This window comes from Carassius gibelio, chromosome B15 (genome assembly GCF_023724105.1).
Source record: "Carassius gibelio isolate Cgi1373 ecotype wild population from Czech Republic chromosome B15, carGib1.2-hapl.c, whole genome shotgun sequence".
NCBI classification, from domain to species: Eukaryota; Metazoa; Chordata; class Actinopteri; order Cypriniformes; family Cyprinidae; genus Carassius; species Carassius gibelio.
Window position 1 is genome coordinate 3,325,784 of NC_068410.1, and position 24,974 is coordinate 3,350,757.

Below are 24,974 nucleotides of genomic sequence, written 5' to 3' on the forward strand. Positions count from 1 at the left end.
ATGGACTTTGTTTTAAAGGGGGAAGCGTTATTATGGATTATGGATTAAATTGGTATTTTAGCCGGAAGCAATGGTTTAAAGTTAAAACGCCTTAATCTTGGATTTATTTCTCACAAACACACAGCTTCTCACTGTTCAAGACATTAACTGATGGACTTGAGTGGTGTGTGGAGTACTTGTGGATTATTGTGATGTTTTTATCAGCTGTTTGGACTCTCATTCTGACGGCACCCATTCACTGCAGAGCATCCATTGATGAGAAAGTGATGTGATGCTACATTTCTCCAAATCTGATGAAGAAACAAACTCACCTACACCTTGGATGACCTGAGGGCGAGTAAATGTTCAGCAAATTGCCATTTTTAGGTGAACTTTTAAATATATTATAAGCAGTTTGATATATTTTTCGTGAAATTTAGCAGTAATTTTAACCTAAAATGATTCATGAAATTATACCAAATCAGTCCATTGTTTGGCTGACAGACGATGCAATTAATGTATGTATTCTAAAAAGCATGTGACAACCTGCCCTAATCTGACAATTATGAAGAATACTCTTGTCCTGAGAGCACATTTTGTCCTTTCTGCTAAAATCATTAGTAAACATTTATATTCCATTTATATGTCTTAATTTGTTTACCTATAGAACTATATTGGAATTTTGGAAAAATAGTCCATATTTGACCCAAAGTTTTTTTTCTGACAGCTCCATAATACACATAATACGTATGAAAACAATCATATATATATATATATATATATATATATATATATATATATATATATATATATATATTTAAATATATATATATAATTTTTTTTTTTTTTTTTTTTTATTTTGCAATATGTGTTTGCTTTTGTTGGGGTAGACCTGAAAGCTGGCTGGGTTTAGCGTGGGTTTAATGTTCAGCATATTGTTTACACTTTTTTCAATGTTTGCATGTGAATATGGAAGCAGATTTTACGCTGTAATCCTTCTTGTGGTGGGCGGCTCACTAAACACCACCCCAGTCAGACAGTCAAGAGAAATGCTACGGGAAATTGTGAGATTAAGAAGATTACCTGGTTTGTTTGGATTTGAACCAGTAGTTCGTCTTTTCCCAAGAATAGCGACTGAGGCTAGTTGTCCTAGTTTATGGTCTTCTCTGTAAAGCAGTGAGCAAAAACGAAAAGGTATAAATTACGACTTTTAGTGAGTAGCTAATGTTAAATTTAGAGAGATAGCCTATATAGAGAGATTTAAGAGGAAGGCTATCCATATTGTGGTAAACATCACAGGAAGCTGCTGGAGTGGCTTTGCCCTTTTAATGGTCGTTAATCCCGCGCGCAGTTGGCGGGAACATTAATCCCGCGCGAAGCAGAGGCCACTTTGACTAAAAAGCCCCATCCTGTAAAGCAGCCACCGCTTTATCCACTCGTTCTCGCACATAATGATGACGCACGGTTAGGTTAAGAAAGGTGTTACACACGAGATTTCTAGCGGCGAGCCGCGCAGTTTTGTGTTTTAAACTGTTGGCGTGAAAACGAGCGGGAAGATGAAACCACTGTTGCGCGACTAAGATTCTGCCGTTGCCATGGTAAAAAAGTGGATTAGATCGGGTTTAAACTTTAGCGACGTCATGCTGGTTCGAAATAAACCCAGAAAATAAAGTTAGCTGATAAGGTGAGTAACTTAACTTTGCTCTATGTATACATTTCAGAAAAAAAGTATATATTTAATTAATAAAATAAAAGAATCCACGTTTCCCTTTTTATTTAGGCTGCTAAATATCCATATCGACAGCAAAAGTTTTTTTATACATTTTAAATTAATACAGTATCTTAATTTTTTATGATTATGATAATAAATTAAAATAATAATAATAATAAAAATTACTAGATTATAAAATCAAGCATCACAGTAGACCTTTTTGTCGTTTTCTGAAAAGGTAAAAAAAAAACTGGAAGCAGTGACACCGGAAGCCTCACATTCAAGTAACAAATGGCCGGCTCTTACGTTAAGGTTGTTAAAAGACGATGTTTTGAGAAATCTTCTGGTGACCCCAACGTTCTTCGTAATACCTTCTTTTATGTTCCATTTAAAATAGAAAGTCACAAATGTTTGTAACTGAATGAAGAAGATCAAATAATGACAGAGTGTTTATTTTTGAAATCATTATGCTATACATTTTGCAGCATTTTTTTTCAGTCGTTCTCCATCTTTATACTGTCACACTGGTGTTCATTTACCAAACATTTGATCTTTACGGCTTTAAATCCGGTGAATTAAACATCATCTCTTAGACTTTGAAAGGGGGTAATTTGCATTTCAGTCCCGAATAGTGAAGTGCCACAAGGTGGTGGTATTCCTCTGGTTTGTGTCTTGTGGGGTACCGCAGGGATTGGTGTGGGGCCCCTTACATTTTTAAAACATATGCGATCTTGCACCTTGTCACACACAAACAACTGTGTTAGAGCCTCATCCATTAATTCACAACAGAAGAAAAGCATGTTTAGCAAACAGCTCCATGGTCGTTTGTTTCATGTTTAAACATTCAGTGATAAAATAATCACTGTTCGACACTAGATGTGAGGAGGAGAGGAGAAGCGCACGCTTGCAGGTGCCACGGCTGGTTGGATGCAGCCAGTCTCGGGGTTCACTGGTGGGAGGGGTTGAGTCTCGGGCTGGGATGTGTGTTCCTGATCACGCTCCGGCAGTGTTAGTGCGTGATAAGAAGACACTACAGCTGTGGCTCTCTGGTGCCCCGCTGTTTACCGGGCTACCGACCCCAAATCACCCACGATACACCTGTGGAAAGCACGCGCCATCGTGACCTTAGTGGACTGTGGCGCGGGGCAGGTAAGAACCGTCACCAGAACACCACCACATACAACCTGTGCACGGACACACGCTCTGCGCGCGAGTTTGGGTCTGTGGAAGCGACGATGCTCTGGAATGAGGAACGCGCGCTCTAATTCTTTGTTTAGCACACTGCAAATTATCCACCTACCGCGAGAATGTCGGTTGTATGGGTACCAGTATGACTTACTGGGAATGTATCACGTGCAATTTCATATGCATTGCATGTGTGACTTGGTACGAATGTTATATTTGCAATGTTAAATATGCAATGTCTTACCAAGACTGAGGGGATACAGGAGGTTGTTTATTAAGAGATGTATTTGAGCACATGGAATTATGTTGCCACTGCAGTGTGATGCGTTTCAGCACCGCGGACAGCGCAAAGCTCCCGTTCCGTCGGTGATCAACGGCAAGGTCGTTCACTCTCATCCGTCCCGTTCGATCTTAGAGTGGAGCCCTCTCCCCTATCAGCCTGACATTTGCATTCATTTGAATGAAGTGTGCATTAAATGTCAGAACGATTTCAATGCGAATGGCTGATATTGGCGAGGTTTTTGTGGGATTGCAGTTTGATTCCCCTCCTATTGTTTCTTTTATGCCGGAGGCAGAAGGATGGTTCAGTGTGATGCATTAGTTATTTTCGCTTCCATACAGATCTTGCCATAATATTTTATTCAAAAGCGAAGCAGCTTTTCATCACCTCTCTAATGGACCCCACATTTGAACGAGGACCCAGAGTCCAATCTGCGGTTTGACAGATAAAACCAGCCCTTGAATGCAGTTGAATGTGGGAATTCATTTATGCTGTTCTTTATTTGTATGATGCCATTGATGTGAAACTAATACGAGTTGCTTGTGAAAACCACACAGTGCAGCTTAATTCATTCTGTAAATGCTCTCCTGTTTTTTTTTTGTAAAAAAATGTTTCCTAATTTTTGGTCTCTCTGTGGTCTGCACTTGGAATGAATGGGTCTGACAGCCAATATTAGTGTTTTTTTGTTCGTGTCAATGGCCTGGAAGCTTTCTTGGCTAGCTATTCTTGAATGTCCATTGACAGCCTTTTAGCAATGTTTTTGTTGCACTTTCAGACCCAGAACACACATTATATTCAGACAAAACATCATGGCACACTGAAACAAATGAACTTGCAACCATATAGACAAAAAAAAAAAAAAAAATGGATGTAGAAACAGCTTTCACTCAGGAATTGAGATTTTTTCCCCTTTCTGCTAAAATGAATTCATTAGTCAACCCTCGTACTCCAGAATGGTTTTATGGTGTTCAGTTGTTTACAGAGGTATACTGGTACTTTAGTTTGGACATCACACGTGTTCTGAAAGTTCCATTTTCCATGTTTTTTCCATTACATCAACTCATTAAAATGATTTAACTAATGTCAACTTAATTAAAAATGTATACAATATTAAACTTAGTTTAAGTAAATCGGAGTTGGAGTTAAAAATAATTTTCACTGTCAACAATTTAGAATTTATTTTATGACATCATTCTGCAGGAAAGCTGTATAAAACATAATGTGAAAAAAAACTGGTGTAAAATAAAATTGTTTTAGGATTTACTTTTACCCAGAAATTGCTAGTTAATTTCACAAATAAAATATGTTTAAAGCTGTAAAGTATGTTTCTTGTTTCTTTTTAATTGTTTGTTATGTTTAATAGCAATTAAAAGTAAATCATACACCAATTTTATCACACTTGTGTTTTTTAAAAACAACTTCCCTATAGAATGATGTGATCAAATATTGAATGTAAAAGTTTAAGACTGGTCTAGAAACATTTTTTACTTAGAAATTGCTATAAAATTTTACAAATAATAAAAAAAATGTTTAATTGTTCTAATTAATAAAAAAAAAATGCAAAGACATTGAATGAAGTGTGAAATTTCAAAGCAGAAAGACTGAAATTGTATTTTCTTTGTTAAATGCGCTCTTATATTCTCAATCTAAATTTATAAATTTGAAAAATAATGTTTCCAGTGTACATTTCCCATATTTTGTCTGTTTGTGTGGATGTAACCACTGTGTTCATCTCTTCTCGTTCAAGGTTATGAGGCCTCTCATCGCATGCTATCCCCAGCTCCAGGTTGCCACAGCAATGACCCAGCATCCGGCTCAGGGTCTTCATAGAAGCTCTCGGACAAATGACAGCAAGGTTCAAAGCCGCATAATTCCAGAATCCCCTTTTTGTGTAATCAAATACAGAAAGTTATGAGAAGGAACCAAGCAAATGAACTGAACTGCCTTACTATGATTGCATCTTTGGCCCAAACAGGAACAAAGACACGGCCTCTAATGTACTCAGAAATGATCAGCTTGTATCTCTTTGCAATGTTGCTACTGGCGTCACTGGCGACAGCGGGACAGGCCAGCGAGCGGCGCGTCGTGGCCCACATTCCCGGCGACATCATAATCGGTGCACTCTTCTCCGTCCACCACCAGCCGCCGGCTGACAAAGTGCACGAGCGCAAATGTGGGGCGGTTCGGGAGCAATACGGCATCCAGCGTGTGGAGGCCATGATGCATACACTAGACCGAATCAACGCCGACCCCAAAATCCTCCCCAACGTCACGCTGGGCTGCGAGATCCGAGACTCCTGCTGGCATTCCGCAGTCGCTCTGGAGCAAAGCATCGAGTTCATACGAGACTCGCTTGTCGCTGCCGATGAAAGTGAGGAGGCTGGGGGCGGGGCCAAGTGTGCCGATCCCGGAGCCACGCCCATGAAGGGCAAGAAGCCAATTGTAGGGCTGATCGGTCCGGGTTCGAGTTCCGTCGCCATTCAAGTGCAGAATTTACTCCAGCTGTTTAATATCCCGCAGATTGCATACTCTGCCACCAGTATGGACCTCAGCGACAAATCACTCTACAAATACTTCATGAGGGTGGTGCCATCAGACGCCCAGCAGGCCAGAGCCATGGTGGATATAGTGAAGAGATACAACTGGACCTACGTATCTGCCATCCACACAGAGGGTGAGTATTTCATTTACATTAGCATATAATCTATCTGAAATCTGTGAGTCATTGTAACTGATTCATTACAAGAATCCCATCATAAGATTTGTTTGTTTGCGAATTGGATTCAGTGACGAATTCAGCTTTTTTATTTTTGAAAATTCATTGCAAGAATTAGATCATAAGAGTCATTTATTTCTTTAATCAATTAAAGGAACCTGATGAAGAATGAAGAATCATTCAGCAAATTATTAGGTTGTTTTAACATGTCTTTTTGAATGATTCATTGTAATAATCAAAAGAGTCTTTTGTTTGAGAATTGTATTTAGCTTGTAATTCATTAGACTGATTCAACTTGTGTGTCTCTTTGACCAATTCATTACAGAAATTTAATTATAAAATTAATGTAATTGTGAATTGGATTTAGCAAGTATTTAATTAGCTGATTCCACTTGTGATTCATTAGAATGATTTAACTTATGAATCTTTTTGACCAGTTTTGTTATTTGTTTCAAAACTGGATTCAGCTACAGAAGTAGTCCATTCGCCTGATTCAACTTGTGATTGCTTTTGACTAAATAAACACAGGAATTGGATCATCAGATGCACTTATTTGTAAATTGTACAAAGCAAGTAATTCATTATACGAAGTCAACTTGTGATTATTTTTTAACCAGTTTATTATAGAAATCTTTTTTTTCTTCCTGCAAGAAATTCATTAGAGTGATTCAGCTTGTGATTCTTTTATGATCTGATTCTTTGAATGAGTTCTGAATCTGACTGCACTGCTCAAGCTGTTTGTTTTCCATGTATGGTGAAATACCATTCAATGGTGGTCTGTTGCTTGTGTATTTTATCACAGTAGTGATGTTAACATTCAATTCCAAGTGCAAACTCATAGCTAAGATATGATTTGTTTTGCCGTGCTACTTTAGATTCTGCATCAGTGCAGTGCCACACACACACACACACACACACACACACACACGACAGCAGTGAGGCGTGATGTTCGTGGTGTCTGTTACAGAAGTGTCACATGTATTCTGTCAGTGTGGCCTCTTTTAGTGTCAGATGGGAATTGTGTGTTAAGCTGTTTGTCAAGTATGTGTTTGGACATCTGTAAAGAGCAAAAGCAAAAGAAAAACATCAGAGTATGACTAAAATGTCTGTTGATAGGTTTGTACATTATGTAAGCATATATTTCTCCACTACAAGGTTATTAAAATTTTCCTTTTCAATTTTGTGACACCTATGAGGGCAAAAAGCATAATTCAGTTTTTAAGGCTCTTGAAAGTGTGAAATGGACTAGTATAATTATACATGTGCGGAATAAGAAGGTAGGTGCAGTGATTAAAACATATGAGATAAAGTTTAACCTCTTTACTTCATGTTGTTAACTTTCTGTTGTACTGCTGTTTTGTGTTCATCTGCTGCTCCAATTTGCTCTTTTTACATTCACTATCATTTGATTCAGTTCAGAACTTTGGAGAGGGTTCCTGAGTGTATCAGCATTTGATTTAGTTCGGAACTTTGCATAATGCAAATAATTTGATTCAGAACTTTGGAGGAGGTTCCTGAATCTTTTGAACTTTGGAGCAGGTTCGTTTTTTTTAAAATTCAGATTGGAAGTTCGAAATGGGTTCACAGATCATTTCATGGATTTACCGGAAATGGTTTGCGAATCATTATTCCAAATCGGACTACAGAAATCGCAAATCTTCAGATATGAAATTCACTGTGGATATTAACCTTTTCTTTTCTTTCCTTTTTTATTGAACGGTACAAAACATCAAACCTTTCAAACAGTACAGTTATAAAAAAAAACAAAGGAGAAAGAAAGAATACACAAATACAAATTCCTTGAGAAAATTAACCATTTATAATAGCAAAAGTGTAGTAATCATATTTTATAAACTTTAAGAGGATAAAAGACCAATATAGAGATGTAGTTGTCACTGCTTTAGGATTAGCAGAACTGTTCTCGTCTAGATCAACTTTAAATAAAGAAAAGATAGTTTTAGAGCCAGATGTTTGTTTATGTAAAATGTGGCTAGCAAGAAACAAATGCATTAAGTTATATTTTCCTATATTCTCTTTTGAGTATTCAAACAATCTCTAAAACAAAGAAAAGTTTTAAAAGACTTACAAAAATGATATTCGATGAACTCACCTCAATGACTGACTTCTTTTATAATTACATCCATAAGATTTTTGTGAAATCTGGATGAATCTGTTGTTTCATATTTAAGGAGAGGACTATAGTTTCAAAGCCAGACATCGATTGTTATGATTTTCAAGGATGTATGATTTAGTAAAGACACTATGACATGATCCTACCAATATCCAGTGACTACTAATCTGTCCCTAGCAATAATTTTGATTAAAAAAAATGAAATGTCTATTGTCTGCCGTTATGTCCCCACCAATGCCAAAATCAAACCTAAGTACTTGTGTCACATGACATTTACAGCTAAGGTGATTGACTAGTGAAACAAATAGTGCACAGGTCAAGAAACTACCAATGAGGCATGCTCTATATTCCAAGTCGTCTGAAGTCATAAAGTAGTTTAGTGTGAGAAACAGACTGAGATATAAGGCACTATTCTCCTCTTCCTCTCAAATCTCATTTGTGCAATTTAAATATGCACATGTTCAACTTTGACACATTTTGATTTGTTTGGCATCACTGACATCAGAGGGATGGATATGTTATGGCTAAAGCATGCTGGGAAAGCACACACAGTAGTCATGGTAAATGAAGCCTAATCAGCATTCAGTGCAGAATGTGTGTGTGTGTGTGTGTGTGTGTGTCAGAATCTGGTGGAGTGTAACCTTCACTTAAGGTCTCAAGAACTTCAGCTTTCTTCCCACGCTCGCATCCGTCTCTCTCTCTCTGTCTGCGCATCTCGTACCGTCTCTCTCGTCTCCTCTCAGGAATAAGCATCTGTGGAGAGAGGTGACTGAAGGATGGAAGAGAGATTAGTTTAACTAGATTGGGTGGAATTTAAAAGCAGAAAAAAGTGGGATGAGGCGAGCGCTAGAAGAGCGTGAGAGATAGAGAGGAGAGGGGTGAGTGAGGGAGTGAGAGACGGCCGTAACCGAGAGAAAGCCAAATGGCACGATTAGGAGAAGAATATTAGAGATGAGCAGAAAGAGAAATAGAATCAGTTCAGTTTGAAGAGATCGAGGAGCTCATCACACACACTTGCTTAGTCTTACAATGATAGTGTTCTTAGTGGAATTTGGAAATGTTCTCCAATGATGTCATGGTTCTGAATGGAACTTTTGCTCTTAAAGTGACAGTTTACCCCAAAATGAGAATTCTGTCATCTGTGGCTCAGTGGCAGAGCATTGAGTTAGCAGCGCAAAAGATTTTGGGTTCGATTCCCAGGGAACACACATACTAATTAAAAAAAATATGTCTAGCTTAAATGCCATGGATAAAAGTGTCTGCTAAATGCATTAGTCACAATCATGGATATAATGTGTCATTTTATTTGTGTGTGGATGTAAGTAGTATTAATATTAAGATGCGCTCATGTGCTCATTAATAAATATATATTAATATCTACCCTCTCTCTTTTTTACCCAGATATTAAGTAATGTTGAGAGTAGACAGCAGAATATTTTATTTTGCACCAATCATTGCATCTTTACCAAGCATCTGGAGGTGACACAGAAACATCTTAAAGGAACAGTTCACCCAAAAACTGAGCATTTGCTAAAAATGTACTCACCTTCTTGCCATCCAAGATGTAGAAAAGTAGCACGTTAAGATTTGGAGAAATGTAGCATTGCAAAATATGAGTCTAACTCCCGTCATCTCTCACATCAACACCCACAGACATATTTGTTTTGAACTGTTTTGGACAGTGCTTGATCTCTGAGATTACTTTTTACTGGAGAAAGTGTTAGTATGGACACAGAGGACATATTTCAGCTGGAAGCAATGGTTTTAAGTTAAAAATGTCTAAATGTCAACAAGTCCATCAATTGATATCTTGATTGTAAAAACAAGCCCTTCATTTAGACATTTTTAACTTAAAACCATTGCTTCCAGCTGAAATATGTCCTCTGTTTCCATACTAACACTTTCTCCAGTAAAAAGTAATCTCAGAGATCAAGCACTGTCCAAAACAGTTCAAAACAAATATGTCTGTGGGTGTTGATGTGAGAGATGACAGGAGTTAGACTCATATTTTGGCCAGAAGCAATGGTTTAACATTAAAATGCCTTAATGATGGATTTGTTTATTACAAACAATCAGCTTTTCATTTCACAAGATGTTAATTGACGGACTGGAGTGGTGTGGATTATTGTATCAGTTATTTGAATTCTGATTCTGACGGCACCCATTCACTGCAGAGGATCCACTGGTATCTGAAGATAAGCGAGGTGTTATGAATGAATTAATTCAAGCGTCAGCTAAATGAATAAATGTTCTGTAATCATCTGAAGCGAGGTTAGTAAAGCTGTCACGTTGAGATTTTTTGGTTCTGGTTTTGAAGAGAAAGGGCTTCATCATGACACTGGTCTGCTCTCTCGTCTTGTCTCGATTTGTTTCTTTTCTTTTGATGTCTTCACCTGCTTGCCTGCATTTGGAAGACTGCATTCACACACAAACACACACACACACACACACCATGACACACCTGCAAGCACTTGCTTATGCACTTGATATCGCAGGTCCTGTAGGAGAGACGTGTCTCTTTGTTTCTCAGACTTCAGGGTGAATGAGAATATTCTGAATGATTATTAGTGACAAACTGTCATATTCTCCATGGCAACCTCTCTACCTTCTTTCACTCTCGGTCCTTTTCATTTGGATTGTAAACTCTGAGCTGCGTGGGTGGACGGAGTGAGCGAGTGAGACAGGCACGAATAAAAGTGTGGATTTGATGCGAGCTGTGTCGTTTCTATCAGCCGGTAGTGCAGATGAGCGCGGGAACACAGCTGGCTTAACGAGGCAGAGAGTGCTCCCCTTAACAAGCCACAGGAACCTTGAGAAACACAATCTCACAACCTTTTCTCAACGACACACGCAGTGCTGCATAACAGACTCCGGCCGAAGCACGAAAGGACACTGCCACTCAAAAACCTACAGTGCTGTGTCATTTACATGCACTGGCTCATTTATTTATTTTGTGTCAGTGATGCCAATTGGATTGAATTCAGTCTGTCTCTTAGAGGCTGAATCTTGCAAAACATATTTGGGTCACATTTCACGCCAAAATCAAAAGAAAACAAAGAAGAACTAATATCTTGACGAGAATTGAAATGAAAAAAAAAAAATTAAGCATATATAAAAAAAAAGAAACTTTTCTGCTTTGCATTACAATATTTCTCCCTAATCATAATGCAACCCCCCCAGATTTTTACATTACAAAAACTAAAATTCTAATATATAATAATAATAATAATAGATTTAAAAATCATCCATGTTAAATTATTAAATATATATTAGCCATTTGTAAGTTAATTCCCCCAAGTGGTTTCAGTATATTATTATAAACATCTCGACAAGCATAAACAGCAAAGTTGACTCAACCAAAGGACCAATAATGAGAGTTGGGGGCGGGGCTATCTATTTATGTGCCTAATGACAGTATAGGAAACTTGTTTTAAAACAGTGTAATTTCAGCGCCACATGCATCACTTTTCTAAAATAATGACTTCATCTTTCAGGTTTGTGAATCTGTATAGACTTTATATCAGAGGTTATATGGTTACGTTTCATATGAAGCAGTGGAGACACTGAAATGCATTGCCAGAGTATCATGGATCTGTTACCATGTTATTGTCACTGTTTCCATTTCTGCCAAACAGGGTGGAATTTTTTAAGTATTACAGCCTTTCTGATGTAAATGCGTCTTTGTTTTCCGTGTAGCAGACACTTCCTGTTTTATAAACAGACAGGGGACAGCTGGAGTCCTCAGTCTGTGGTGTTTTGCTCATGATGTTGTGTGTTTCATCTGGCTATAGCCTGAACATATCCATCTAATGCATAAGATACAGATACCAAAACCGAAACCTTGCCTTGATTACAGAAACAGAATCGAAAATTAGTTTTAGAGACAGTGAAATTTATTACATTTTCATAAAAGCAATTTTTTGATTTGGAATAATATGCACTGATAAATCCCTCACAATATGGGCAGGGACATTTATTAAGAATGAAAATTGGGTCAGTTTTGATTTCATGTGATTATGCCCGTTTCACAACGGCACAAACCCTTTTAGTCAGAGTTATTTCCTTTAAAATGCCAAAAGGAATCGCTGATCATCTCAAAGCCTCATGGGAGTGAGAAAATGTGTTTGTGAATAAGGCATCTCACACCCTGATCCGCTGCGGGCCGTTTACTGTCATCCTAACACTGCTGATGCTCTCTGACATTTACACAAACATCTATTCTGATCTCTCTGACCGGCCGTGGCTTCATGATCCCCTCGCCGTCGGGGCAAGACTCAAGCCAGCTCTAATTTCAGCCATGAGTAATCTTTTGAGGCTGGTGTTAAATGGTGGCGGGTGACTTCACTTGCTTTTGGAGATTTTGGATCAGAAAAGTGAAAATACTTTTCTTAAAAGTTGAATTTAAATGCTGCGAACTAGCTCAAAGAAAAGATTAATCGTGCAGCATGATGGCTTGGCAAAATCGTCTTCGTCAAGCCAACATAAAACAACATTTGTGAACGATTTCACTTCATGACACTTTTATTAGGAAGAAAAAATGGATTAAAAACATTCAGCATATTAAAATGATTTCTGAAGATCATGTGACACTGAAGACTGGAGTGATGATGCTAAAAAACTCATATTTGCATCTCAGGAATAATATATATTTGACAGTATATTCACAGACAAAACTGCTATTTTAAATGGTCATGATATTTCACAGCATTGCTGTTTTTAATGTATTTATGATCAAATAAATGCAGCCTTGATGATCAGAAAAGACTTTTTCAGAAACATTAAAAATCTTACTAATCCCAAACTTTTGAACTGTGGTGTGTGTGTGTGTGTGTGTGTGTGTGTGTATGTATATGTATATATACACAAATATATACTCAAAAACAAGGGTTTGGGTATTGGACAGGATGGAGTCTTTGCACTCTGTTCTTGTCTTCAGCACTTTTACGGGAGGCGACTAGTTATTTAAGAACGTAAGAGGACAGAAAATAATTTAAAACTAATGTTTAGAGAGACGATGGCCAGACTCAGTGTCTGAATGCATCACAGAGAAGAAATGAGACCTAAACCCCATTCAAAAAACCCAATGACTTCAGTTCAGTGGAACCGGTGCTAAAATGCGACTTATTTTTGGGTTCTGTGGTAGCTTATGCAAACCTCTATAACAGAGGTAATTTATGGAGAGACACTACAGGCAAAAATGCTATGTTTTTTTTTTTTAAACAACTCCCTTTTTATCATGTCAAAACCAGCTCTGTTCACAGAGACCCGTTTCGGTGCATGTCCCTTTAAATGCTAATGAGCTCTGCTGACCCCGCCCCTCTCTTCCATGGAGTGATGGGCTGTTCTCATGAAGACTGTAAACTTTAGCCGCATATGTCATGGAACTTGCTCACTAGCACAGTATTAGGAAAGGGGATTTGCAAAGAGACAAACAAACAAACAAACAAACAAACAAAAAATAACTTGTATACTTATATACTAACTTCTTCTGAAGGAGAAGCTGGAGGGGCCTTTGCAGAATTATGACACACTGCCTAATATCTGTGAACAGCTTGATCTGAGACACTTCCTATGATTTACTGGGATTTAAAAAACATACTATATTAGTTTTTTTTTAACCCTATTATCTCCCCTTATATATAGAAGTTTTAAAGATGCTAAGCAATGGTTTGCAATGCAGTGCTGCAGTCTTAATTAGTAATTTTATGGTGCTTTTTCTGGGGTGGGGGTCCGTCCCCATTAATTTTGATTGCATAAAAAGGACGGTATGAAACTTCTCCACCAGAAAAAGAAGGTCACACACGTGTGTGTGGAAAGACATGAGGGTGAGTAAATAATGACACCCTGTTTATTCTTTCCTAAATTTTTCTTTTCCAAAGTCATCTTTTGGATTCACACACACACACACACACACACAATTTGTGTATTTACCACAGCAATTAACCATGATTTTTAAATGTCATATCAAATCAAAATAACACACGCAGATCAAATTGTCAGGCATTCAGGATGTTTGCAAGTTGTTTTGCAAGTCTGCACCGGTTTTATTGTGCTATTAGGAAATCTCTGGGCTTTATTGATGATACAGCCGTCTCCGCTAGCTTTGACCTGAGTTACATCCATTCAGAACGCACTGGAAATCTGCCCAGTCTCGCTCTCCATCTCTCTCTTTTATGCCTTTTAACTGCTGTTCATTGGTCAGATAAAATGAACGAGTTCCCTTTTGTATGGAAATCCAGCGGAAATTAATCAAAGCGGAGAGAGAGTCACTTTTCTGCTCTGATGAAAGAAAGGCTTTCCCACCGCTGTTAAATAGCCATCCCTTTAATTCAAGAGAAGAAGAGACCAGAGCGATGGTGTGTGGGTGTCTCCTGATTTTATTCTGCATTTCTGTTTCTCAGTTTTCTTACTTCATTAATTTTGCCTTCTTCACCATCTGCCGTTTCTCCTTCAGATGCTTGTTATGATCGTTTTGTCTCGCTGTACAGTCTTAGACATGCTAAACAATACCCATGTAGTATAGTATAGTATAGTTAAATTAAGATAAATAAAGACATAGTCACGATACGGATGCATTTTTGAAAATTTTAACATTGTGAGAAAAAAGGTTAAATAAAACAAAGATTATTAAAACATTTTACAAAACATAGCAATTCAGTATTTCAGCTCAGTGTTTAGTTCAATGTTTTACTTGCTGTTTATTTGCAATTAATTGTGAATTTGTGAAAGTAAATACTGCATCAATATATATATATATATATATATATATATATATATATATATATATATATATATATATATATATATATTTTTTTTTTTTTTTTTTTTTTTTGTAGCGCAGGATCCCAATTCTGGTCTTTTTCGAAGACTCAAGTCTTTTTGCCGCTGTGCACTTTGTTTTAATTGCATTGTATTTAAATTCTAGCTTGTCTTCATTCATATATATGGCCTTGATGTCATCCTTTTTGGAAATGAATCAGTAACTTTTTATTAATGTAACACGCTCCTCTGAACATTGAGGTCTATTAAGGAACATGTAGCTGTTCATTTGAACAAGTTTGTAAAGTTTATGGCATCAGATGAAGGATTTTCATTCATTTTAAAGATATTCTTCACCTAAAATTAAAATTTCAGAATTTTCTTGTTGTTCCAAACCTGTGGATCACCAAAGAAAAAAATATATAGAAGTCATGGCAACAATTGTTTTTACATAATACTTTAACTGTACTTTAATAATTTAAGCAGTTTCAACTATATTTCATGTAAGAGATTCAACTAGACAAAAAAAAAAAAAAAATTAAATGCATTTTTACATGCATAAATAAATTTTCCATCTTTTGTGTTCCAAAGTAGAATATAAAGTCAACATGGCTTGTAATGAAATTAGGGTGATTAAATATTGACAGAACATGCAGTTTCAGATTTCTTTGAGTTTTAACTGTGCTCAGTTCTTTGTTATGTCAGTCAATGGTCTCTTGTTGTCTAAGTTGGCGAATCTTGGACAGAATCAGTTGTAATGTATGTCAGATTTGTTGTCGGTAGTCAAAGGTTTGGGATGCATGAGGCTAGACGTTTTGTTTCGTAATTGATGAACTCTGTAACACTGAAGCTGTTATTGAATCAAAACTGAACTGACATCTTCTGTAGAGCTGCTTTACAACTGAAACTCAATTTATATGAACAGCCTATATTTACCTGTTTGTTATTGTGAATCTGCTGTGAAGCTCTCTGTATTATATAAAGTGCTATTTATTTCACATTGTATTTAATCATTATTTCACAAGACTGTTAGTTTCATCACACAATGTAGTTGATTTCAGATTTGAATCCTTGTGAGAATATTAAGCACAATCTTTCATTTAGTCTTTTAATGCTTTTTATCAAATTTAGTAATATTGTGATTCATTCTGAGCTGGTTCATTTAGTTGAACTCTTTAAAATCCTATGGAAAACATGGATAAATGCTTACAGAACCCACATAGTGCTGATAAATGACTAGTTAATGGCTGATGGAGTTCAAACTGTCAATCACTCAAGCCAGCCAATAGGCTTAAAGCAAAGGCGGGGTTATGTGATTATGATGTAATACGGCAGAATTCTCTTATTTGAATATCATTAGCATAATCACAGAGTAGGACATGTAGAGTAACCCAGCGAGGACAGATTCTCCATCACTATACTGTGTGTTTCCTGTGGAGAGGGACATGTATGTGCCATCTGCTCACACAAATCAGTGCCGGATTCCTCACAAACCAAAAACGCTCGTAGGATTTTGATGTAGTATGTGGTTAAATCATGGAAATGATAGTGGAAGTGTTAAGCTGAGGGGAAAATGCGTTTTAAGAGATGGATTTCAGATGATATCACCACGGGACATTTTTCAGCGCGGCGGGGGATTTTTATCATTCGATGCCGTTGGATACTCCACTTGATTTAGTGCAAACACTTAACACAATGTAACGGGCTGATAACTGCATCTGGCTCTGATACATGAGCAGGGGGGAAGCTTTTAGGACATTTATATTTTAAAAAGCCCATATTTTACACTCCTGCAGCATTTTATTTTCTCCCCATAGAGTTCAGTTATTATGTCAGTTGGAAGAAACCAGAAAGGTTTTTTCAGGATCATTTTATCTTTGAGCGTTCGAGTTGAAGAGGATTTTGCTACTGTACCTCCTATATGCAAATGAGGCCTGTTGCGATTGGCTATAACCTCTTTGCATGTGAAATTAGATTCATATTTACTTGCAGGTTGTGCTTTCAGCTCCAATATGTAAAAAAAATAAAAATAAATAGATAGATACCTGGAGTAAATTTTACAAATATTAAGTCGATGCTTTAAAATTTCACTTTTTTTTCAGTGTGTTACATGCTATTTATTTGTAATTAATTGTGAAATTTACTAGCAATTTCTGAGAGAAAACTGTTCGTACACTAGCTTTTTTTCAGTGTAGTCATCCTTCAATAAGTCACATTATTTTATTAAATATATATTTATATATATAGTACAATGATATGTTTGATATTAATGATATTAATTTTTATTGCATACTGTAAATAATTAACAACCAATTAAAATGCATTTTATGGTAGCATTTTTTTATTTCTTTTTTTTATTTGATTTAATATTGCTTGCTCTGTTCTTTTTCTATTCTGTCTGTTTTCTTTTTATTCTTTAATAATAAAAAAACACCTTGCTATCTGTGCTGTGTTAAGCTAACTGAGACTTGTTTTAGCACTTGCGTATCATTGCTCTTTTGTTGATTTTGATTGCTTCCATTGCCCTCGTTTGTAATAAGTCGCTTTGGATAAAATGAATAAATGTATTTGATACCATTCAATAATAGCCACAGAACGTTGCTACAAAAAAGAGTCACGGAGGAGCATACAATAAGTTTTGCATCAATATACTAGACGTTTCACATGTTTCAACAGCATTCAGCATATGAGTCAGTCAATACAGGACTGGTTCAACTTAAAAAAAAATAATGTGTCATCATTTACTCACCCTCATGTCGTTCCAAACCCGAACCACTTCTGTTTCTCCTGTGGAACACAAAAGAAGATATTTTTACACAAATGTGAATAAAAAAACCAGTCTGAAGTCTCTGGGGTATATTTGTAGCAGTAGCCAAAAATACATTGTATGGGTCAAAATTATACATTTTTATTTTATGCCAAAAATCATTAAGATAGTAAGTAAAGATCATGTTACATGAAGATATTTTGTACATTTCCTACGGTAAATATATTCAAACTTAATTTTTGTTTAGTAATATGCATTTCTAAGAACTTCATTTGAACAACTTTAAAAGTGATTTTCTCAATATTAAATTTATTTTGCACCGTCAGATTCCAGATTTTCAAATAATTGTATCTCAGCCAAAAATTGTCCGATCCTAATAAATACATCAATGGAAAGCTTATTCTTTCAGCTTACTGATGTATAAATAAATTTTGAAAAATTTTCAGTGAATACAGAATTAAATTTTAATCTGTTCCTCATCATATGACTTTAGACAGATGCATATAGTCATAATTATATCTTTTAGGTCCTTTCAACTGTCTTTTTATAAAGCTTGATCATTCACTATTTTGTATTGATGAGCAGCCTGAACATTCTTCAAAACATCTCATTCTGTGCTCTACAGACATATCTGTGAGTCATATGGGTCTGGAACAAATATGAGAGTGAATAAATTATAACAGAAGTGTAATTTTTAGGTGGACTGTCCCCTTAAATCCAGAAGAATGAATGAAGAGCTTCACATTCCTTCACTACAGTAACAGTAAAGTCTGAAGCGCAGCCAGAGAGAGAGAGAGAGAGAGAGAGAGAGAGAGAGAGAGAGAGCTGATAGCATCTCTCTTCAGTGTGTCTGCTGTAATTACAGAGTAACACACTACAACACATCCATGCCAGCACTCTCTCAGGTAACACTACTGTTAGCCTTACAATAACACACACACACACACACACTCTGAAATCTGATGGATTTCTGCTTGGGTTAAAAAGGGCAGCTCAGCGTTTGACGTTCAGATGTTCGATTTTCTGCTGTAATATTTATCCACTTTCCAGCCGAGCGAGTGCAGCACTTTGAAGTGTGTGTGTGTGTGTGTGTGGTTTATGAATTAGATGGTGTTTAGACATCCGTTCCTTTAGGAAATGGCTAATGAGATCTCTATCGTCTCTTTTAGACAGCAGTGAGATCAAATGACTTTTATTTGACAGATTGTTTGAAGAAAAAGACTCTTTTGTCTATAGAATCTCAATGAACAAGAGGAGTGACTGGCCGCACACTGATCCACTCAAAAAAAAAAATATTTTATTTTTCAAATTGCATCGTGCTAAAAGGTGCAAAGTGCATGTGGGTTAAAATCAGAATGGACACCAGCGCACTGCTATCTTCAGAATCTCAAGTCACCCGCTGCTTGGATTTATCAAGATACCTGAATATGCAATCAAAATGTATAGATCTTAATATGAGTTCAAGCTTTTCTCATTCAATTCTTGCAAAACAAATTGATCTGAGCTATGTCTATTAAAAATATCAAATTACACTTTCATTTGTGTCTTTGTAGCTCTTTTAAGGAATTTTAGAACTATCGTTTATCATTAAAGTACATGTAGATATTTAAATAGAATATATTTAAGATTTTGTAAATATAGGTTTTCACCATTAAATAAAAAAATAGTTGTTAGTTATAATTTTTTTAATATAAAATTGTCTAATTTTTTTAATACTATTTTAAAACGTAATTTCTTGTTTAATATAATATTTCACTGTATATATTAACTCAACTTAAAGTTAACACTTAATTTTTTATTTTGAACGGTTACTTCGATTATTTTTTCTGCGAGAAATACTTTTATATGTTTTATTAATTATTTTAGCACTTTTATTTTATTTTATTTTCCTCATGATGTTGTATATATTTTTATGTCTGCTTTTTTTTTTTTTTTTTTTGCTTTTTCTGAGCTAAAGGACTATAAAATATTAATTAATTAGTTCAAATATTATTTTTTTTATATTTATTTAATCAGATGTTTAGTTGTGGGTAATTTTTTCATGCTTTGAAAATGATATTTTGTATCTTTCACAGGATGATCTATTTTATACCAGTATTATATTTAATTAATTATATTTAAATTAAAAATATAGAAATACACATTTTCACTGTATATGGTAAATCAGCTCAAAGTGAATTAATATTTTATTTTATTTTTGATCTCTCTGTGATGTTTCTGGGACATTATGGGTCCTCAACAAACAGAGATCATTAGTTTAATTGAATGTTTAATTTCATGAGTCATTTCATGCTCTGAAAATGATTCAATGATTTTTGACAGGAAGTGAAGGCCGGTTGTTCTCTTTATGACTGGAGACTGATTGTGTCAACAGTGTGTGTGTGTGTGTGTGTGTATGCCATCTGTTCGTGTCTGCTATCTTACTGTGAGACTAATTACAAGACTTTACATGTAACCACATCAACCAGGACCAGAACCTGAAGAAACCTCAATCCTCTCACACACTCATCTGACACCTTCACAGCTTCATCTATATGTATTCATGAGTGTGTGTGGTTGATCTCGATGTATTGTATGTGACTGAGAACCAGGTTTACACCTCTCCATCCTCAAGAGAAGGCAACACTGGAAGAAAGAGTCATTATTGTCTGAGCAAACTTGAATAAATCCATACAGCTGGAGTCCGACTCAGTGTCAGTATTTCACACAACGCTCTCTGTGCAAACAAGTGAAATCTGCTATAAAAATGTGAAAAGAAAAACAAAAAAAAGTTTGAGTTGGTCTCTACACTGAAAATGGTGTAGGATTTATATTTTAATAAATTCCTAATAATATTTTTTAATAATTACAAAGAAATGACAGGTAAAATTTAATTAAATGTGAAGATCTTCTTTATTTACAACTAGAAAAAATGTTAAATGTGTTAAATTATATTTATATTTACATAAAAAAGTAGTCTGTTATGTTTTCATTTTGATATCTTTTCTGAAAGCTGCGTATTTATATATTTTTTCCTTCAGGATTCTTGGAGTACATTTTGACAAGAAAATACAATTTGAGTCTTTGTTCTTCAATGATTTATGTTTAATTCAATATGTTACTTGTCATTTTAATAGTAATTATTTGAGAAATTAACTAGCATTCTTTTAAACAAAAATTGTTAAAAACACTGATTTATTGCTCAGTGTTTAAACACATTATTGAATAGCTTCTTGAAACACATTTTACTTCATTAAAAGCAATTCAAAACAACTTATATTTTGACGAAATAACTTTTTTTTGCAAACAACATGATCCTTTATTATGAATGAATAATGTTATTGGTTGGTTATGATTAATTATTTGTGAAGTTTTCTTTCTTTCTTCATTGTATTCTTTAGTGTTGTTTTTATTGTTCATTTTCTTTCAATGTCAAACATATTCTGAACTGTTTATATTAGATTTGTCGAAAGTGTGTGAAACATTTGAGATTTAATACTCATATAATAACTCATGACTAATATCTTTAGTTTATGGAATAGTCATGTCAAATTCTCTCTGTTTTTCTCTCTAGGTAACTATGGTGAGAGTGGGATGGAGGCGTTTAAAGAGATGGCGGGGAAGGAAGGGATCTGTATCGCTCACTCGGATAAAATCTGGAGTAACGCCGGCGCGCAGAGCTTCGACCGTCTGCTGGTCAAACTGCGCAAGTATCTGCCCAAAGCTCGCGTGGTGGCGTGTTTCTGCGAGGGCATGACCGTACGAAACATCCTGATGGCCATGAGACGACAAAACCTCGTCGGAGAGTTCCTGTTGGTCGGCAGGTCAGTGATGAAAAACATGGAGAAACTGATTGTGGTTTGACTCGGCCTTCGAATGGAGATTTAATTTGTAAACCAACCCATCTACTAGAAAACCAACTAAATCTACAACCATAAAAACATGCCACTTGAAATAATACAAACAAGAACTAATATGAAATAAAATACTGCATTTATTATATTATTGCATATTTCTGAGCTTCAAAATAATCCCAAAGAGTTTTTCAGTAAATAAACAGTGCTGGGTAAGTTATTCCAAAAGTCAATTATTATGTGTGTGTGTGTGTGTGTTAGTGTGTGAGTGTATGTGTGTGTGTTAGTGTGTATGTGTGTGTTAGTGTGTATGTGTGTGTGTGTGTTAGTGTGTGAGTGTGTGTGTGTTAGTGTGTATGTGTGTGTGTGTTAGTGTGTGTGTGTGTGTGTTAGTGAATTAGTGTGTGTGTGTGTGTGTGTGTGTGTGTGTCTGTTAGTGTGTATGTGTGTGTGTGTGTTAGTGTGTGAGTGTGTGTGTGTTAGTGTGTATGTGTGTGTGTGTGTGTGTGTGTGTTAGTGAATTAGTGTGTGTGTGTGTGTGTGTGTGTGTTAGTGTGTGAGTGTATGTGTGTGTGTTAGTGTGTATGTGTGTGTTAGTGTGTATGTGTGTGTGTGTGTTAGTGTGTGAGTGTGTGTGTGTTAGTGTGTGTGTGTGTTAGTGAATTAGTGTGTGTGTGTGTGTGTGTGTCTGTTTGTGTGTATGTGTGTGTGTGTGTTAGTGTGTGAGTGTGTGTGTGTTAGTGTGTATGTGTGTGTGTGTCTGTGTGTTTGTGTGTGTGTGTGTTAGTGCATTAGTGTGTGTGAGTGTGTGTGTGTGTGTGTTAGTGTGTGAGTGTGTGTGTGTGTGTGAGTGTGTTAGTGTGTATGTGTGTGTTAGTGTGTGAGTGTGTGTGTTTTAGTGTGTATGTGTGTGTGTGTTTGGGTGTATGTGTGTGTGTGTTAGTGTGTGTGTGTTAGTGTGTTAGTGTGTGTGTGTGTCTGTGTGTTAGTGTGTGTGTGTGTGTGTTAGTGTGTGTGTGTGTCTGTGTGTTAGTGTGTGTTAGTGTGTGTGTGTGTGTGTCTGTGTGTTAGTGTGTGTTAGTGTGTGTGAGTGTGTGTGTGTTAGTGTGTGAGTGTGTGTGTGTGTGTGTGTCCCTATATGTTTGACTTTTTCAGCGTCAGCTGTTTAGTCCAGATGAAAACCAGCAGGAAGTTTCAGTCATCATCAATATCATCTTCATAACCATCATCATCATCATCATTACATTATCTTCATCAACATCATCATCCTCATTCCAGGTAAAATGTCTTGGATTTTTTTTAAAATAAGGTTAAAAAGGGTGTTTTCACAAAGTACCTTTCAGTAAACCTTTTTTCTTAGTTTGAAGAACATTTTCTGAATCTAAAAAACAACACAGCATGTGGTTGTCCTTAAAACTTGTCCTCGCGCTTTCCGTGAGAAACAGACAGAAATTTAAGTAATCAAGCTCTGAAAACATGATATAATTATTATTACTACTTTTTTACAGTGTGCATCTCATATGTGTTTGTGTAACATATATCATTAATGATGACATATTTGTCCATTTTAAATGAACTATCCATTAAAAAGTCCAATTTAATAGACATATTTTCAATGGTGCAGTCCACACTTATCACAAATCTATGAAAGATACACATATATATGGCTTCTTCTTTTATCATGGTCAGTATCTTTCTAAGATTTCATGCACCTTGTCACATCCTAGATCTTCTGTGTTTATGATTGCATTGGGAACTCATACACATGACTTTGTTTCCCGGCGGACTGATAGAAATCGGTGCTTCCCGATTCCCTGAAATTACTTGAAAGCAGACAATCAGATTAGAGCTTGTCACCGGAGAAGCTCGTGCTGTGTTTGTGTGCAGAACGTATCTCTTGGGTCAGACGTGTGACAGTCCAGAAAAACGAGAGCAAATAGAGTAAACCTCATGATGGTTAAGAGCCCTGAGGGTGTTTATGATGCGTTTCCTGTCTGCCTCCCTCTCAGGCAGGATGGGATGTTTGCGATGTGGTCTGTGTTGCATGCGGACGAGCTGTCAAGTCTTCGTCATCCTCCTCTTCCTCTCGGCAGAGCTGAGAGTGTGAGAGGAATATTTAACAGATGAGAGAGAAGGAAAGAAGAGAATTCTGGGAATGACAGAGCAGGCATCGGAGATGAATTTGCGCTAATGTGTTTGTTCAAATCAGCCAGAGAAAAGAAAAACATATTTATAATTGGATGATTTTTCACCTAATGACTTTTAATTTGCACAGAAATTTGATTAAAAACATCAATCGCATCAATTACATATAATGAATTGCATGTATAAATATTTGCTGAGAAAGGTCTTAAATTAAGATAATTTTAAGCACGAATTATTAGTCTTTGTTTATAAATCTGTTCATACATCAGATGTTAAGTCAATCTATTACTAAGGAATCCGATATGCATGCATTTGTTTATTGTCATGTTTTTAATTTATTCCTTATAATCACTCTAAATGAATTACATTTACATGTTTAATTGGCATCCCCACTTTTAATTTGTAATGCTGTTGAATCGACTTGAAGGCAGACTTAAAAATGAAAAGTGTGTGTAAATTTCCTTCTGCTAGACGACTGATCTAAGGCCAGAGATGAAACACAGAGGATCAAAGCATCTCAGAGTTCAAGATCTGTCGTTTCTAGATTGCACACACAGACACACACATACACACACACACACACAGAACAGAACATCTGCTCAAGAAAGCACATGAACTCATATACATGACGACTTTATTTTTGTGATGTTAAAATACTTTCTCACATAGTGCACGATAAATCGGATGAAAAATTCAGACTGACATTAAAGGAACTAATGATTATAATTTTTATAATTCATGACTGAAAACATTTTGTAACATGATTTTAATGCACCATTTTCATGGTAATGCAATGTTTGAATTCAAAACTAGTTTGAAAGAATGAATTTTAAGATTTTATGTTTTCAGGTGATATATAATTTCCAATGATTTCTGAAGTGTGATAGAAAAAAAGGCAACAAAGAAGACTTTTCTGGCAAAGGTCAAAACTTCTGTTATGATGTAGGTTTCTGAGGGTGCACTCTTGCCATAAATTAATCTATTACTTTTCCTACATAATCTTTAACAAAAAAGATTGGTAAAATATCTATTTAGGAGTCTTTCCAATGATATATAGTTTGTCATGATTAGATTAGGATTTAATTGTAATATAGTGAAGTGAACGTAGGCGTCTCACCGAGGGCACAGGTGAGAGTTTTAACTGCTCTTTTCTGAGTTTGTCATGTGGCGTTCCTCACAGGTTTGGCACAGCCAGTGGGGTTTGGTGGATTGGGCTTGTAGGATTACAAACACGCAACAGTAGGAATATCCCAGATCCTCTTACACTCTCTCTGCAGGATCTAGTGCACACGAGACCGTCACGAGCAGCTCGCACATCTGCCCTCTCCTCATTCACACCGCGAGTGTCCTGTAGGGTTAAAAGAGATGAAACTCCACGTGAGACGCCCTTGTGTCAGTGTTAATGGCCTCGTCTCTCTGAACTGTCCTGACAGTGATATCTACGGCCCGTGTGACACACATTAACCCC

At 36.2% G+C, this 24,974-nt stretch overlaps 1 protein-coding gene across 2 annotated transcripts in view; it reads left to right on the forward strand.

The window, feature by feature from the left end:
• The first annotated feature begins 1,419 nt into the window (after positions 1–1,419).
• LOC127972938 (metabotropic glutamate receptor 5-like) overlaps positions 1,420–24,974 on the forward strand; it is a 49,943-nt gene continuing 26,388 nt past the window's right edge. The window contains exons 1-3 of one of the 2 annotated variants that reach the window (XM_052576948.1): positions 1,420–1,663; positions 4,903–5,829; positions 21,082–21,331. In XM_052576948.1, the coding sequence (XP_052432908.1) occupies positions 5,067–5,829; positions 21,082–21,331 (1,013 nt within the window). In that variant the 5' untranslated portion in view covers positions 1,420–1,663; positions 4,903–5,066. Of the gene's footprint in view, positions 1,664–2,633; positions 2,840–4,902; positions 5,830–21,081; positions 21,332–24,974 lie in introns of those variants that run through there. The other variant, XM_052576947.1, reaches the window with a different exon arrangement.